Here is a 17,707-nt window from a genome sequence, read left to right on the forward strand (position 1 = left end):
TGTACAGTTTTATGAAAACACAGTACAACGATTACAAGATATCTCTCTAAATTTGTCATACTGTAGTCAAATCTGTTCAACAGGCAGGGGCCTATTCGTTGAAAACCCACTCAATTTCTGGCTCATCGTCGAGGCGTATCACAAGGTAGGACACCAACTGGAAGAGGTTCTGCCACAGGCCCAAGAAGAGGTACAGGTAGAAGTCACTGATGTCTATTTGGCAGTATACCCCCGAGTAATTCATGTCACACACACACTCGAAACTGTTCACGTAGTTGACACAGAAGCCTCCGTTCATACATGGGTCTGAGGCACATTCGTCCACATCCTTCTCACACCTAGGGGGATGAATGAGGAGAGAAGTATTATGGAAAACAATGCTGACAATGTATAATGTAAAACATACTGGTAAAAAAAATCTTTAATCTGTAATTGGCCTTGGTTGGGACTGGGAGCAGCAGACACAAGCTATAATAACATCACATTTTAAGGTGATGTGGCCAATTTGTTAGCAAACAGTTGCTTAGAGCTGCACAGAAAGTAGACTCTTAGCAACATTAGCATTCATTTGGACCACAGGTTTATTCATTCTAGCTGAATTTCTTTGGTTCCACAAGCTGCAAGTTCACCACTAGTTGCTAACTTTGTCTGTTTTTGCAGTTTAGCAGTAGCCTGTTAAAGCTCAGCTTTTCAAAACAGTTGAGCTGAAAGACACTACAAACCTTCGCTGTGGTTTCATTGTAAGAAGATGTAAGAATGCTGACAGCAACTTTGAGCATAATAAAGTCCCTGCATTGTCTGTCTCTTGGTGTCTGTATTGATTTTTAATTTTCTTGTACTTGTTTTCAAAGCAATTCATGGTCTTGCACTGCTATGAATATAATGTCTCATATGCTTACACACTCTACAAACCAGCATGGCTGTAAGTTGTTGCTCATTGCAGGACTAAATCCTTCATACTCAAAACGAGGGGTTCAGTCTCAGGACCTCAGAGCAGCTGGATGTGTTGACATTTTTAAATGTAAACTCACATTGTACCTCCTCGGCCTAGCTTTTAACTAAATATGGTTCCCATGGTTTTAAGGTACTTATAAATAGTACGTTATCTGTTCTTGTACTACTAATTTGCTGACGCTTTTTTGTATGTTTGCTTCAATATGGGGTTTAAAATGCATTTTATTGTCATTGTCAGCTTACTTCCTTGATTTGTCCTTTTTTTCTTCTGCATGGAAAGTGTCTTTTGATTGTTTTCTTGGTTGGTTGGTTGATTTGTTAATTTGTCACGTGTAACTGGTCAGATTTCTATTAAGATTACCACGATATCCAGGACAACAAGGTGCTGAAAATAGTGTGATTATATTGTTAATGTATCAGACGAAAGTGGTAGAAATGTACAATATACAATATGTGTTTTTCCTCTGTCCTGTATTTGTTCATGTTACCCACTTTGATTATCGGACGACCCATCTTTTTATTTGCTTGGTAAACTATTTCAGTTAATTTTAGACTACAAACATTTCAGTAGATCAGTGGGAGAAATCAGAGTGGCCCTGTGTCAGTGACCCCATTAGGTTCAGACCCTCACTGTAAAGAGGATTAAATATTATTGTGTCTTCAACTTCTCATGTCCTACCACTGTCCCGTGAAACCAGGCAGGCAGTAACAGGTGTTGTCTTCCTCAGAGCAGTTCCCTCCATTGAAGCAGCTGTACTGCCACCTCGTACCCATGCATGCAGACACAGGCAACTGAGGAAGTCTGAACAGACAAAAGAACACAAGACACGTCAGTACCTTTCAGTCTGCTTAAGTTAATACACCTGGGACTTTTGAGAAAAATGGAAATGTTCATATGGTTGAATTCAGAAGCACTTACGGATCAGTCTCGATGTACCATGGGATTTCAGGAATTCTGTCACTGTAAGAGACAAATTCGTAAATCAGTGCAAATAAATGCTTGTAAATCTCTTTTGTGTGCTGCTGTGAGTTAATCTGTTTGTCAGGGAGATATGAACCATCAAGAGTTTACAAACTCACTTGCAGAATTCGCCTGTCAGATTTTGTGGACAGAGGCATGTGTAGCTCAGAAAGCCTTTGAGGCACGTGGCACCGTTACTGCAATTGCTGTTGTTTTCACACATGTCGACCTCCTCCTCGCACTGTTCCCCACTGTACCCCATCTCACACACACAGGTGAATCCTCCAGGGAGGTTGGTGCAGTTGCCGTAGACGCAGGGGCCGGAGGAGCAGGCATCCGCCGAGTCCTGACACAACGGCCCCGTCCACTCCGAGGGGCATGTGCAGCGATGCAGGTCAAAAATGTCCTCACACACACCCTGGTTGTGACAAGGGTTGGGCGCACAAACACTGGATCCCCAGCAGCCGTATTGTGGTGGTGAGTTGCTATTTATCCTCACAAACTGCTCCTCCTGAGGTCTCGGCAGGTTTAACTCGATGTCTAGGAGGAAAGGGAGAAGAAGGCCTCCGATCTTCACTGAACCCAGACAGCCCGACAGTTCCTCTCCTGCGTCCAGGCTCCGCCCCCCCAGGAAAATGTCCACTCCCTCCCTAAGAAAGTCCAGGTCCCCTGCAGCTGTTTGGGACACGCTCGGCTCCATCTGGCTTCCATCCACAGCCAAGATCCACACGGAGGTCGGGAGCGTCTTGTTCTCCATGCTGAGCTCCACAGTGTGCCACTCTCCATCACTGATTTGACTCTGGCTTTGAACTGTCATATTGTCATTTCTGGTCTGGATTCCCATGACCAAATGAGAGTCCTGAAGGGAAACAGTGAGGTAGTCTGAGTCTGTCTGTGCATGCAGTAACGTGGCAGTGGACTGTCTTGTGCGGATGCTGAGGGACACACTGGTGAGTCTCTGTTCAATCTTCCCATTTCCCCGGAAGTTCAAAATACTGCTTTCGTCCCGAAATGTCACATTAGACAAACCTGAAGGAAAAGAAATGGATGAGACTTAATGAGTGGAAATGAAATCTTAGCGTTTGAGAGTGTTGGAAATAATAAGCAACTGACATGTTTTGCTGCAATCATTGCTCAGCCACTTTTTTTTCTAGATGAGTCCTCCCCATTTCCAATAACAAAAAAGCAAGACACAAATGAAATAATCTAAACAAAAATTATAAACTCAGTTCTCAGTTTAAACACACAGCTAAATAGGTTTTCATGGCCCTTAAACTGTTACTGTTTGTTCACCCTGGTAAACTGCACAACAGACAAACTGACTCTGGATCAGCAGCTCCCCTCCTCTCCTCTCTTTGTGAACATGTGACGTCTCCAGGAAGACGTGTCATCATCAACTTCCACAGGCATGTGGCGGTAGACTTAATCTGACCAGGGATTACCGTGTCTTAGAGGAATCCTGTGTAGGATCACTGCCTCAACCCTGTTCCACTCTGTAATCAGTCACACAGTAATTAATCAGAGACCCTGTGGGGACAGCATGCACACACCGCACACAGCCCCCTCAGTGGAGATACACCAAGATCAGAATGGGCTGGTTTAATAAAAGGCTCACACATTAATTGCGGGACCTTTTTTCTTGTTGGTCTTGTGTCACAAACAGAAATAGCAACAGAGGCAGGACACAATGTAGTATAAATAGCCCAAAGCTGACTCTTTGCCGATTCATTGGAGACTTTTTTTCACCCCCCACCCACTATAATTTAAGACAATTTCCTTTCTAAAATAGGAAAAGAGCAGCAACAGACCCTGATCTCAGGAGACTTACATTCAAAGCCCTGGGAACTGGCTTGACAAACGGCATTGGAGGGACAGGGAGACAGCTCACACCATTTAACCTCCTCACAGCGCTGCCCTGCGGTGTTGGGGGGGCAGTTACAGATGAAGTCATCCCACATGGAGTAACACACTCCCCCGTTGAGACAGGGGTTGACCTAATCAAGAGGAAACAGTTGAAACCAATCAAGCGATGACCACTGTGGGCTTTAGGAATTAAAATAAGTATATCTATGGGAACATATTGGCGCATATGTATATGTATGTGTACGGTATGTATGTGTCTGTGTATGGGTATACATATGGATATATATATGTGTGTGTGTGTGTGTGTGTAGATATATATACGGTAGATAAATAGATACATATTGACTTTAGGTATTAGTTACTACAGATAATAAAATTGATATATGATAGATTATTACTGATAGACAATAATAATTGATTAGTGAATGGGGGTAGGATTAAATAAGTTTAAACTTCCTCCTACTCCTTTTTGTGCATGTGGATCAAATGTTAATCAAATCAAAATGTGTCACTACTCATCCCAGGCACCGTGCTGAACATGACAGTATGGAGCTAACTCACAGCACAGGCGTTGTCACTGCTGCATCCTTGTGCAACATTGAGGAGCTGCTCCAGGTTGTAAGACTCCACGGGAGCTGCTATGGGATGGAACTGCAACCGTCTGCTGTTGATCCTCAGATCCTGGACACAGCCCTTAAAGTAGCCACCATACGAAGCAGAGGACCTGGAGTCAGGTAGCCCCCCGACGAAAACCAGATCCCCAGGGTGGGCTCGAACATTCCTGATGGTCATGGAGCCCTGGTCTTGAGCTGAGATGAACAAGCTGGCTGAGGTGCCTTCCAGCTTCACGGTCACTAGATGGAAATGGCCATCACTGACTGCACTGCGACCAGTGAAGGTCTCAAAGTTGTTGACCTGAACTTTGACCCTGCCCTCCTCCAGCCACAGGCGGAGGTACTGGCTGGTACCATTAGCCAGGATGAAGAGCAGGCCAGTGGACTGTCTGGTGCGAATAAACATAGATATAATCACTGTGACGCCTGGGTCATCGTCCAATGAGAAGACAGCATAACTCTCCAGGTCCTTGTTTCCAAACCTTGCAGTGATGTACTCTGTATGGGTGCAGGGAGTAGAGGGAGAAGCACAGTTTAAACAAAACCTCATAAGAAGTACATTTTAACAGCATGGGGTTACATTTTGGAAAAACACTTACTCACTTTCTCTTTGATGAGAAGATTTATATCACTCAGATGTCTACCTGTACAGTCAGCAGCCAGTCAGCTTATCTCAGTGTTAAGACTGGAAACAAGGGGGAGCAGCCTGGATTTGTCCAAAGGTAAAATAAAACCTGCCCCACTGATGGACAGGTCATGTCTCACATGTTTATGACTGACACAACCTGTGACTGACACGTGCCAAAATGTGAGCTCCACACATGTCCCACCTCTTTACCCACTCTGAGCTTTAAAGGTCCAGTGTGTAAAATGGAGGGAAAACCGTTCAGATTCAGACTCGCTCGCTTGTGCTCACCCCTCCCATCTGCAAAATGACAGTGGCCTCCAAGGACGAAGAAACTTGTTTTCCACGACTGGGACAACTGGGAGTATTTCAGGAGCATGGAGCGATGAGGTGAAGATACAAACATGGCAGCACAAGATGGCGACACTCTCTAAAGCAAGACCCTTGCTATATGCATATATAAAAGAATAATTATAAGGCTATGAAAACCAAACACATTTTATTTTATAGCGACTGTACAAATATATTCATGGGTATATTCATAGTATAGTATAGTATATTCAGATTTTGCCAATAAACCTAGCCAATTATTACACACTGGCCCTGTGGGTGACCTGTGGGAACGTAGTCTCACAGAGCCTACATTCATCTTTATTTACAGTCTTACAGTCCATAAGACTCCCTGATTTGTCGGAGTAAAGACACAGCAGGTCGGCTTTTTGAAACCCACGTTTTTTTAAATCCTTGGCCCAGGTGTTGCTGAATGCCTCTTAATTGCATGACTGAGTGGCTGAACTCTCGGCGCTATTTCTACTGCCTCGCTAAGCTTCTTTAAAGTCTACCGACTGACTTTATCATCCTGTGCGGTGGCTCTTTTCATAGCTTGCCATTGAGATGTCTGCAGTGATGCAACTGGGGATGAACTTCGCTTGACCTGTACCTGTTCCTGTAATTCTGCCAACAGCAGTGTCATTCGTGAAGGAGAACAGGCTAAACACCACAGAGGACAACAGATGTAACATGTGATATTGCTCTTGTGTATTCTTGTTATTTGTGATGAGGAACTATCAAAGTCTGCGCACCAGCATGTGCATAGTATTGTCTGCAGATGTTATTTATTTATTCATAAATTTAATTTTCATTTAAATTAAATGGAATGCCATCGTGTGTGTGTGTGTGTCTTACCTTCCTCACAGTTGTTTCCCTCATACGGTCTGTGGCACTCACACATGTAGCTCCTCCAGCCCTTACTCACGCAGCGCCCTCGGTTCTGACATGGGCTGCTGTCACACTTGTCTTTGTTGCTGCATCCCACAGTGACGTTTGACTGGACGTCCGAATCTTCTGCCGCAACAACAGGCAACACCAGATGTGAGTCCACAAACACATCTCTGAAGCAGCCCAGAAAAGCAGGCGGGCGGTCCACTTCATCCACCGCTCTGCTCAACCCCCAACTCCCCCCGACCGCTCCTATGAAGAGGCTTTGACGAACGGTTCCTGGCTCGGGGAGAGCAGAGGCTTGTTCAAGCAGCTGGGTGTCAGCGCCGGACCCTCCGGTGCAGCTTCCTTCAGTGCAGAGCAACCTGATGAGACTGACCACACCGCCCAGTGATGCTTCCACTGTGTGCCATTTGTCGTTGGACAAGTACTCTGGGAGCTCTTGAACCAGCGTGCTGGAGCCTTGACCCCTCAGGCTGCTGAGGCAGAGATGTCCATCAAACAGCTCGATGCTGAGCAGCAGGTCATCCACCCGGCGCTGCAGGAGGGTACCGACTGCTCTGTCCGTCTTGAAGCTGAACGTGACATGAAGAGGAGCCTCTGGGTCCAGAAGCTGTGTCTCTACGTACATGTAGCCTCTGGACTCGAATGAGAAGACTGTTGGGGCCTCACATTTTGAGCCGGTGAAGCCCGCAAGGCAGATGCATGTGTAGGTGTGCTGATCATTCACAAGTAATGGAGAACATATCCCTCCATTCTCACAGTGGTTGTCATCGCAGCCTGAAAGTGGAACTGTGCAAGTCTCCCCGCCATACAGGAGCCCGTTCAGGCTCTGCTGGGAGCAAAGGCATCTGAATCCTCCACTGTGGCTCTCACATACGCCACCATTTTGGCATGGCTGCTGTTCACATCCACTGATGTCCTCACTGGACAATGTGCCTGGAGAGACAAAACCAGTCCATTGTGAGTTGTTTGATAAGCATTAACTTACAAAGGAAACATGACAAACGTTGAAAGAATATTTCTTAATACATATAGGTTTAAAAATAAAAACTTATGAACGAAGGTTTTGTATGCCCAGATGTAGGACAAGCAGATTCAAAAGTCCTGGGTTCCAGCGGCCATTGGCCTTTTAAATAATGAATGATTCATATAAATTTTAAGGTGGATTGTACGCACTGTGGTCACTTTACCTCCTTCTATTTTTACTCTTTATTGTTATTCAAACTATTTTGATTGCCAATTTTAACTGTTGTCTTATGTCATTGTTGTGTATTTCTATTGTTTGTTTGTTTTTTTGCTGCTGGCTGCACCACAAATTGTCCCTCGGGGACAATAAAGACATCTTGAAATTTGAAGTTATTGCAGAATATAAAGAAACTGTACAAATTGTTATTGTGTATTGTACTTAACAATAATTGAACACCTCACACAACAATTTCTAGATATGACAATGATTACAGTATGGAAAGGAAATAAGAGAATATGCAAATTATTGCCCCGCTGAAAGAAATACACTGGCTTATAAATATGGTAAACATTTTCAAATGATATTAATCTCTGGTTACAACATCTATACTGTATCCAAAGGTTACCTGCGTAAAGCGAACATAGCATCCACACATGCACGCTGTATCTCAACATTGTCCTCAGCAAGTCCTCCAAATCACTAGATGTTTGGCAATATCTTCATTGTAAGTCACAGACAGGTGGAGAATACTTGTGTGTGCAGCTCCATCTTCAGCTCTGCTCCTCCATGCATGTGTGCTCCCTGTGGCACTGTGAGCCAGATAGGGGAGATTAAGCTAATGCACTTACAATGTCTCACACATTTCATGTCTCGGTGAAGGGAGGGGTTAGGGAGGCTTATTTGAGCAACTCAAAACATCTTCACCCATACTGAACCATGATATTCACATTTGACTGTTGAGGCTCACCTGATGACAGCGGTAGGATGGAAGAGAGGTGAGTCTCACCTCCACTGAGAAACAAACTGTGAGTCAGGTGTTTACTGCACCTTCACTTTTCTGAAGAAGGATATTCCAACAATTAAACAACATGTCAACACAGTGAGCACATGAGCATGCACATGTAGCCTACTACAGGGTGTGTCCACAGGTACTTAGACTAAGCAATAGGCTGGAGTGAGGCCAAGTCTTGGAAGGAAATAAACTCAGGCCAGTGGTTCTAATCTGGGAAGTATCTTTCTCATTAAAGCAAGCCTCTGATGCCATCAAATTATTTCTCTGAAGAGCCCTAAGATAGTAATACTAATGGTCTTAAAGCTCTTTTTAGTGTCACTTGTCCTACACTTGCTCTTGCTTTGGGCTTACAGTGGCACGCACAGCATGTTATTGGCCAGGAAACAACTAATAAACATTGTAAACATTTAATTTCAATTCAATGTTAGTTTTTATTTGTGTAGCACCAATCCATAATATGCAAAATCTGATACCTTCTTCTATTCTCTCCAAACCTCTTATTACTGGAATTTGTGTGTAGGCTATGCACATAATGAAGGGTAGCTGAGAAAAGTAGAAGACTGAGTAAAAGTGCTGATTGTACTCAACTAAAAGTAGTAACACAACAATTTAAAAAGATGTCAACAGATGAACATGATTTGGTACTAGGCCTATCAACAGAATGTAGCTACTCAACAGGCAGCTAGATGAGCTAAGATGTATTATAGCCTATTATACTATAGTTACTTATATTTTAACTTTTTATAATGACCACTTTTGAGTCCTGAATAAAGGCTAACAATATTAGGCTATAGGCTACTTTTTTAATTATTATTATTGATGCATTAATGTAAGTAACACTTAATGTTCTTTTAGTCTACGGTGGTTTCATTTGCAGTAGTAGCCTACCCCATTAGTAGGCTTCTTTAAACTTTTTATTATTATTTTGCAATTGACCTGTGAATTCAACTGTCAAATAAATATCGTGTGGTAAAATAATCATGTGTAGTAGCCTACAACGAGGTCACAGCTGCATTCACTTGGTAAATGTGAGCAGCTAATGAAAGTATGCTTTTCAGACTACATTACCCATAACTCCCTCGTCCGGCGAACCCTGTCTGAACGCTCTGAACCCAGTGTTGGGAAAGTTCACTTTCTACATGAACTAGTTCAAAGTTCAGTTCACAAATTTTAAAATGAACTAGTTCAGTTCATAGTTCATAATTCAAAATTTTGAACTAAGTTCACGGTTCAAAAACTGAACTAGTTCATAGTTCTTTTTTTTCTCCAATATGTTTCTACAAGCTATTATTTTTCAAAATTATTGCCTCAGCCCATATCGAACCACAGACAGCTATTATTTTAGCAGTTTTAACCAGTAGTATTAGTTATAGTTACTACTTTACTTTACCCAAAAAGTAACTGAGTTAGATGTGTCCAATGTGTGTACGTTTGTAGCCTATTTGTGTTTATTAATCCAAACAGAGCGTGAGAGAGAAACACAGACACACACACACACATACACATACACACAGGCTACACACACACACACACACACACACACACACACACACACACACACACACACACACACACAGCTGAGGGGCAGAAGCGCTTCTCGACCGCGCGGAGAAGCGTCTGATGTGAACAGGAGGGCCGCGGCTCGCGCGTCCGGTGTGGCCCCAGCGTAACCCCCGTCATCTTTTACCAAAGACGGTTTATAAGATAAATAGAGTATCTTTGCTTTTACTAACAACTGGGTCAGTATTCCTCCACACAGACAGGCTCCGCGACGCGCTGTATCACTCCGCCTCTTCCATGCGCCGCTGATCCAAACAGCTGATAGGTGTTGCCAGATTGGGTGGTCTTTCCGCTACATATTAACGCCTGTTTACAGTGTGTTTTAGCTGGGTTTTCTATGGAAATCTGGCACACTCCTGAACGAAGTCGAGAGCTGCGTTCACAAACGCCAGAATGAACGCGTTCACAATAACGTTCATCAAGCAGAAATACCTACGTTCAGTTCACGTTCGCCCAAAATATGAACGAGTTCATGAACGATCGTTCATTGAACGCGTTCAGGCACAACACTGTCTGAACCTGTGATAATATGTCCTCTTTGTTTAACTTTTGGCTTTCTGTTGCCTCGATACAAACTGAACGAGTAAATGTGTAATTACCTCGATGTTTGTTTTGTTTTCCCTCGGTTTACACCTTTAAACAAGAGCCGTAGCAGACAAAAGCGGAAACAGCCAATGGGCGAACAGCTTGTTACGAGGTCGGACATTTCTGGTAGGATGGTGAGGTTGGGCGTTACAGATACTCAGGAAATTATTATTCCTCTGTTTATTTCCCACTTCACTTATGTCAGCTGGAGGGTACGGTACTGTGTAAACAAGGCCTGTGTCTCCCAGGTAAGAGTTTTTAAGAAAACAGTCACATTTCATTGTTAATTCCCCGGGTAGCAATAAGGGTCGTTTGTCAACACTCTCCCCGGAGGGGGTCCGCTCGTCGGAGGAGTCGTCACAGTGTTTAGGGGTCCATGAGGTGGGCGCAGCGGACCTGCAAACGCGACGCTCTCCATCGTCAGGAATAAAGGAGAGCTACACGGTTACTAGCCCAGTTCCCCGTCGTCCATTAGGCCTGTGTTGTCTGTTGAGTGCAGTGTGTGTGCTCCTTCTTCCTGCTTTGTGTCAATACGTCGGAGAAACGTTAGCAATAAGTCGTTACATTCTGCATCTTTTCATGCACAGTTTGCTGTGGTAACTTTTCACTGCTGTCAGCTGTCACTCCTGTTGTTGTGTACACGAAGCTCTGCACAGTTACATGCAAACTATTATTTGAAGTAAATGCATTGTGGTACGTAAGTGCAATTTCCAAATCGCAGGAGCTGCAGTTCTTTGATAAAGGCACAACATCCTGTTGTAAGCATTGTGTTTAGACTTAAAAGAACAAGCTACAGAGACAGCAAGAATCACATATCATTGTTTTTGGGGGATTTTTTGTTTTTAATTGAAGCTGCAAAGCAAAAGTTGTTATTCCCACAAATATGATGACTTGTATTACCATCATATTATCTCCCATTATCTAATTATTTGTGCTTCTCGTTCAGCGTCGTCAAAGTCATAACATTGTAATAAACAGATTAGGTCAATCATGATCCCATTTCTGTTCATCTGGTTTTCAGGAGCGATTCATGGTAACCCATCACACACAGCAATGAAGAAAAAGCCCAGCACCCCTCTGCGCCCCAGACGCAGCCGACTGCACAGTGCCAGCAGTGACTGTGTCACAGACCCAGGTACTGTGTTAAACTCCAGTTCTCCACCAAACTCTGAAACTGTCCCACAGTCGGACTCACAAATCAGGCACCTGACTATGTCGCAGCACAGCCACACCCTCCTCAAGTTTTTAAATGAGGACCGGACTCGTCAGAAGTTTTGCGATGTGTCTGTGTCTGTGGGTGAGAACCTCTACAGCGCTCACAAGGTGGTGCTGGCCCATGGGAGCAGCTATTTCCACGCTGAGCTGTCCAAGAACCCAGCCACCACACACGTGATTCTGGACCATGTGGAGGACTCTGTTTTCCAACACCTACTTGGCTTTTTGTACACCTCTGAGTGTGATGTCGCAGAGACAGACCTCCCAGCTCTAACTGAAGCAGCCCGATTCCTGGACATGATGGATATACTAAAGATGTTGTGTGAAGAAGGGGATGTCCACCCAGTAAGTGTGATCCAGGCCCAGGCCGATGTAAGAGAGTCTCCAGAGGTAGAAATGACCCCCAGCGACTCACCAACGTGTGACACAGAGATCCATAGCCCGTTTGAGCAGAGTTCCCCGTGCAGTCGCCATTTTCGGTCTAAAACCTCTGCACAGAACCACTCAGCTGAAAGTCACATTGATGTACAGCGGGAAACCTCAACTGAGAAAGAGAGGATGGCAGGTCAGAGGGGTGCTACGGCACGGAGATCAGCTCGTAGGAGGAGAACACCCACAAAGTATAAGAGAGACGATGAAGAGTACTTTGTCACCAGTCCTGAGGAAAAGACTACATCACCAAGAGAGGTGGAAGAGGATAGAGCAGAAGAAGCAGGACAGGTGGTAATGGAAAACCAAATCCCCAAACTGGACACAAGGGAGACATCTCAACCAGCTCAGGGGGGTGACGTATTGGACGAGGAGGATGAGGAAGAAAAGGGAAGAGACATGAATGAGGATGTTGCTAGTGAAAAGAACATTTCTGAAGTGTATGGAGCTGAGAAGAGTGCGAGTCAGCAGCGTGCAGATGTAGAGAGGACGGAGCAGCAGGCTGGTGGAGAGGTGGAGGTGCCTGCGTCAGCAGCAGGAGGCTCTAACCAGAGTCCCGTGTACCCTGAGGGTCTGGCTCCGGTCATCATCCAGACCTCCAACAAGAAGACTCTCAAGTGTCCTAAATGTGACAAGACCTTTGACCGTGCAGGTGAGAACCACAGAGTATCAGTGTTACTGTTGATGTGAGCAGGAGCAGTGTCACTAGTGGTGTGTTACTGAGAACAGATACCTTTGTTTTTTAGGCAAGGCAAGGCAATTTTATTTGTATAGCCCGTTTTTACAAACAGTTTGTCTCAAAGGGCTTTACATGGCATCGTAACAACATCCTCTGTCCTTAGACCCTCACATCGACTGAGGAAAAACTCCATGGAAAACCCTTTTAACAGGGAAAAATCGGAGAAACCTCAGGGTGAGCAACAGAGGAGGGATCCCTCACCCAGGACGGACAGACGTGCAATAGATGTTGTTACAGACAAGAAAACAGTTTACAGAGAATGTGAGAAACATGGAAATGTTAACAACAGCTGAAGAAGGAAGCTTCTGTTAGGCAAGGGAGGCAGGGAGAGCAGGCCAGCTTAATGGGAAGACTGGGTGGTAGACTGGTTCAGAGGAAGGGAGGGCAGGCCGGTTTAACAGCAGGGGAAAAGGGGCGATGCATACATACCTTTCCAAACACAAGAATCAGCTCTATTGAGCATCGACTTCTATGTACCATTAGTATGATGATAATAATGTCTAGCTTGCACGATTAAGGGTCTGGCTGGGATGTGGGACAGCCACTTTATTTTTCGTTATGAATAAATACAATTTTGTGATTAAGTGATTGTGTGAAATAATTAAGTTGGTTTTTAAAATGTCAAAACAACAGTCAAGACTGTCGATCACAATACACAATACCAAGATAATGTCTTCAGTTTGCCTGTTTTATCCAACAATGCAAAATCCAAAAATGTTCAATTCAGAGCGTTAAAAAAAACACAAACAGAAAATTCCCACTTTTGAAACGGTGCACTGAGAAAATGTCTGAGAGTTTCATGTTTTGTATAGAATATTGTTTCTATCTAACCCTTTACTGCATTTCTCAGGGAAGTATGAGAGTCACACCAGAGTGCACACAGGAGAGAAACCTTTCCAGTGTGACATCTGTCTTCAGCGCTACTCCACCAAGTCCAACCTGACTGCGCACAAGAAGAAGCACGCGAGCGACGCTCCCTTCCAAAAGAAGGAGCACAAATGCCCCTTCTGCAACAAGCTCCATGCCAGCAAGAAAACCCTGGCCAAGCATGTCAGGAGGTAAGACACAGCATTAAACACCCAGTCTACTGTCAGTCTGCCCTCCCATTCACTCTGCTTCTACTGTGTTAATTTAATTAGTCTGAACTAACTTCAGCCAACACAGGTTATAATGTTAGGTGTTTTCATTTTAACCTGTTCCCACAGGTTCAGATGTTAAATAACACTTTTGTCTCGGTTAGATAACTCTAATCATCATCATCATCATCATCATCATTATAAAACCTAGTCTTAAGACTGACTGACATACCATCTTATTTTTCTTGATAAAACATGTTGCTGCCAGAGCCGAGTAGGTAAAAAAAAAAAAAAAAAAGACTTTTGCTGTTAAATTTTTTTTTTCAACACTTACGTCTTTGCCGGCAGCCACGTCAAACAGCTTTCCTCATTGTAGACTGTATACAGTATTTCCTCAACACACAGATTATCATTTTTTCATCTTTTCTTACGGATTGTTTTTCATGCTCTGATAATTACAGTCATGCACAACAGTCTGCAGCCATGTAGCCTGTGTGAGCCTGTACTTGGACACAGCAAAGCTTTAAAATGAACACTTGAACAAATCAAGGATACTTCAAACATGCTGATTTTTTTTGTAGGTTTCACATTTACAATCTTAGTTAACTGTGTCAGTATGATAATCCCATCAGTGACCCCAGATGTGATAGGAATGCTGTGTATTTTGTTTTTGACAAATTCAATTTTTGACCTGGTGGTGGTGCTAGATGTAAAGTGAAAGGATCACCAAGGTGATAACAAGCCATCCAGAAGTTGTTGAGACATTTGACAAAAAATACAAACAGGTCATCCCTATGGCGTTGCTAGAAGGAGCAGCAGACAGCATGGGACTGACTGACACTGGCATTAATGTTGACATGTGTGTGGTTTAGACAGAGATGATGGATACAGTGTCAGCAAACACTATGGTGATGATGACATTTGGAAAAATACTGTATGTGATATGGGGAATGAAGCACTCAATTTATAGAGCACTACTGCCCATGATGAGTTTGGCTGCTCCAATCATGCTGTATGATGTTGTTGACTACCCTGCCAGGTTTCATCCAGACCACATCCAAGAGTTTCTCACCAAGAGGAAGAGGAAGAGTGAGGGCTGGAAATGTGCTGTAAGACTTGGCTTCAGTTTTGGAATTGGTCTTCATATTTTGACTGAGGATTATTTGTACAAGGCAGCTCTTTTGTTTTAGTGTTTGATCACATCTGTATATATATATATATATATCTACAACTTTGTGTTAATACAAAGTATTATGATGGATCTTTTAAGTAAGAGTACTTTATAAATATTGTATTAATGTAAAGAGAGATTTTAACAGAGCTCTGTGACCGCTCAACCTTCTGAACCAGATTTGCTTGAAGATCTTCAACCGTAGGCCTCACCTACAGGAGCACATGATCCTGCACACCCAAGACCGGCCTTTTAAGTGCTCCTTCTGTGACGAATACTTCAAGTCCCGATTTGCCAGGCTGAAGCATCAAGAAAAGTACCACTTAGGTGAGAGATGTGTTCATGAGAAACTAATTCTTCAACTCCTAAAGTTATAGAAAATTTTCTCTTGATAATGGAAAAACGTTTTCGCATCTTTCCGACCTATTGATGGCTAACCAATCATTCAGCAGCTATGTTACTGTAGCAGTTTATGCTGTTTAGCTTTATCCTGTCACATTTTCAGGCCCTTTTCCCTGCGAGATCTGTGGCCGACAGTTCAATGACTCGGGCAACAGAAAGAGACACATTGAGTGTACTCATGGAGGCAAAAGGAAGTGGACCTGCTTTGTTTGTGGGAAATCAGTGAGGGAAAGGTAAGTCTCGCTTGTATGTAAGTTTTTATCAGTCGAAACTTTCAATAATGCCCCACTAGCATCCAATATCACATTAAAAACCCCTGAAATTAGCATAATAGGTCCCCTTTAATTAACACTTTTGTGTTTACTGCATAATTACATACGTGATCCTTCATAGTTTTTATGTCTTCAGTATAAATCTTCAATGTCAAAAGGAATAAAAATAAGGAAAACCCATTGAGTGAGAAGGTGTGTCCAAACTTTTGCCTGGTACCGTATGTTGTTAAAATCTAAACCTCTACTTTGACATGCTGAGCTAAAAAACAAAACAAAACATGTGTGACAATGATTTCTACTTATAGGACAACTTTGCGTGAGCACTTGAGGATCCACAGCGGGGAGAAGCCTCACCTGTGTAGTATCTGTGGTCAAAGTTTCCGTCATGGTAGCTCCTACAGGTGAGTTCAGTGGGATTAAGAAGAGGGTGGGTTGGAGGTTGTGAACGTTTGTGAAAGTTGTTTGGCCTGTGTCATTAATGAAGTTTCCCGTAATGAGACAACTGTTCCACTGACAGGCTTCACCTCCGAGTCCACCACGATGACAAGCGCTACGAGTGTGACGAATGTGGGAAAACCTTCATACGCCATGATCACCTGACCAAGCATCAGAAAATACACTCCGGTAAAGTACAGCAGGATTTTCATGTGTTTTTTGCATCTTTAGTCGTAGGATCTATTTTGTCTTCTTCACGCAGTTTGAATTCTGTCTTTTAGTACAAAACAGTGAAGCAGGAAATACTCTTAATCATTTATTATAGGTGAGAAGGCACACCAGTGTGAGGAGTGTGGCAAGTGCTTCAGGCGCCATGATCATCTGACCGTCCACTACAAAAGCGTTCATTTGGGAGAGAAAGTTCGGCAAAAGTAAGTTATCGAAGAAATAACAGTTACATGACATATTTGTCACGTGCTCTTTGTTTCTGTCTCTGCTAATGAGGATTACTTCTCACAGGTATAAAACTGCTGTGCATCAGTGTGAGGTTTGCAAGAAGGAATTTAAAGGAAAGTCCAGTCTCGAAATGCACTTCAGGACTCACTCAGGTAAAAGAACAACAAATTATTATTATTATTATTACTCATTAAGTCTTTATGGTCATATCTTTTTGTTGCTCTCACACTCATGTTTCCATTTGTGTTGGTGTGACAGGTGAGAAACCCCACAGATGTCCTGAATGCCACCAGACATTTCGGATCAAGAAGACTTTGACAAAGCACATGGTGATTCACTCAGATGCTCGTCCTTTCAACTGTCCACATTGCAGCGCGACCTTTAAAAGAAAAGACAAGCTCAAGTACCACGTTGACCATGTGCATAGCGTCCGGTTTACCGAGCAGCCCCTCACCACGCTCAGTGAGGACAAAATAGTCTCCATTCCTTTTGAGGAAACCTCAAAGGCATATCGGGCTGAACCCAAGTCGACCCTCCAAAACACCCCTCCGGCTATGAATGTCTGCGTGCCAGTAACTTTAGTCCCTGTCCAGATGGCAGGAGGAGGGCAAGGTGACCTGAATGCTCACAGAGCCTCGTCTCTGCCCTCCCAAAGTGACAGTGTTGTGAGCATGCAGGCTCAAGGACAGCAGCAGAACTCCGGCTACCAGGCCGCCACAGATCTGGCTTTCCTAGAGAAGTACACTCTCACACCACAGGCTGCGAACATCGCTCACCCTGTGAGGCCCGATCAGATGCTGGACCCCCGAGACCAGTCCTACCTGGGATCGCTGCTGGGGCTTGATTCAACTTCCACTGTTCAGAACATCTCCAACTCTGACCACACACACTGATGCTAACAACTTAAGTGAAGCACTTTCCAGAAAACTTGCTTAGTCATTTCAATCAGAAGACCAGAAGCCACAGTATTCCCCACTAAAGTATCTTCACTTTTCTTAACAAAGGGCACTGTTTCACTTCTATGTACAGTAAATGATTAAATCCAAGACACATGCAACACAACTGCACTTGATTCTGTTTGGCACAGAAAAAAATCTCCTTGATGTTCAGTCTGACCCCACAGGAAATTCACACCTGATATGAATCGGGT

At 43.7% G+C, this 17,707-nt stretch overlaps 2 protein-coding genes across 3 annotated transcripts; one reads left to right on the forward strand and one right to left on the reverse strand.

Annotated features, from left to right (window-relative positions):
* Positions 1 to 91: 91 nt before the first annotated feature.
* LOC311000593 (protein crumbs homolog 1-like) lies at positions 92 to 7,879 on the reverse strand (the record flags this gene model as incomplete). Its single annotated transcript, XM_083991332.1, has 8 exons — positions 92 to 338; positions 1,634 to 1,756; positions 1,874 to 1,915; positions 2,035 to 2,944; positions 3,744 to 3,909; positions 4,340 to 4,890; positions 6,203 to 7,174; positions 7,831 to 7,879. 8 exons carry the CDS (start codon positions 7,877 to 7,879, stop codon positions 92 to 94), a joined length of 3,060 nt encoding a protein of 1,019 aa, XP_083847458.1.
* Positions 7,880 to 10,481: 2,602 nt separating this feature from the next.
* On the forward strand, positions 10,482 to 17,538 carry zbtb41 (zinc finger and BTB domain containing 41). Of its 2 annotated transcripts, none has more exons than XM_083991855.1 (11): positions 10,482 to 10,610; positions 11,384 to 12,658; positions 13,596 to 13,803; positions 14,861 to 14,930; positions 15,172 to 15,319; positions 15,498 to 15,627; positions 15,972 to 16,067; positions 16,184 to 16,290; positions 16,427 to 16,532; positions 16,621 to 16,709; positions 16,816 to 17,538. In XM_083991855.1, exons 2-11 carry the CDS (start codon positions 11,416 to 11,418, stop codon positions 17,448 to 17,450), a joined length of 2,832 nt encoding a protein of 943 aa, XP_083847981.1. In that variant the 5' UTR covers positions 10,482 to 10,610; positions 11,384 to 11,415; the 3' UTR covers positions 17,451 to 17,538. The 2 variants fall into 2 exon arrangements, with proteins under 2 accessions (XP_083847981.1, XP_083847982.1); XM_083991856.1 differs by lacking the exon at positions 10,482 to 10,610 and adding an exon at positions 10,758 to 10,806.
* Positions 17,539 to 17,707: the final 169 nt, after the last annotated feature.

Source organism: Trachurus trachurus (genome assembly GCF_905171665.1).
Source record: "Trachurus trachurus genome assembly, chromosome: 17".
NCBI lineage: Eukaryota > Metazoa > Chordata > Actinopteri > Carangiformes > Carangidae > Trachurus > Trachurus trachurus.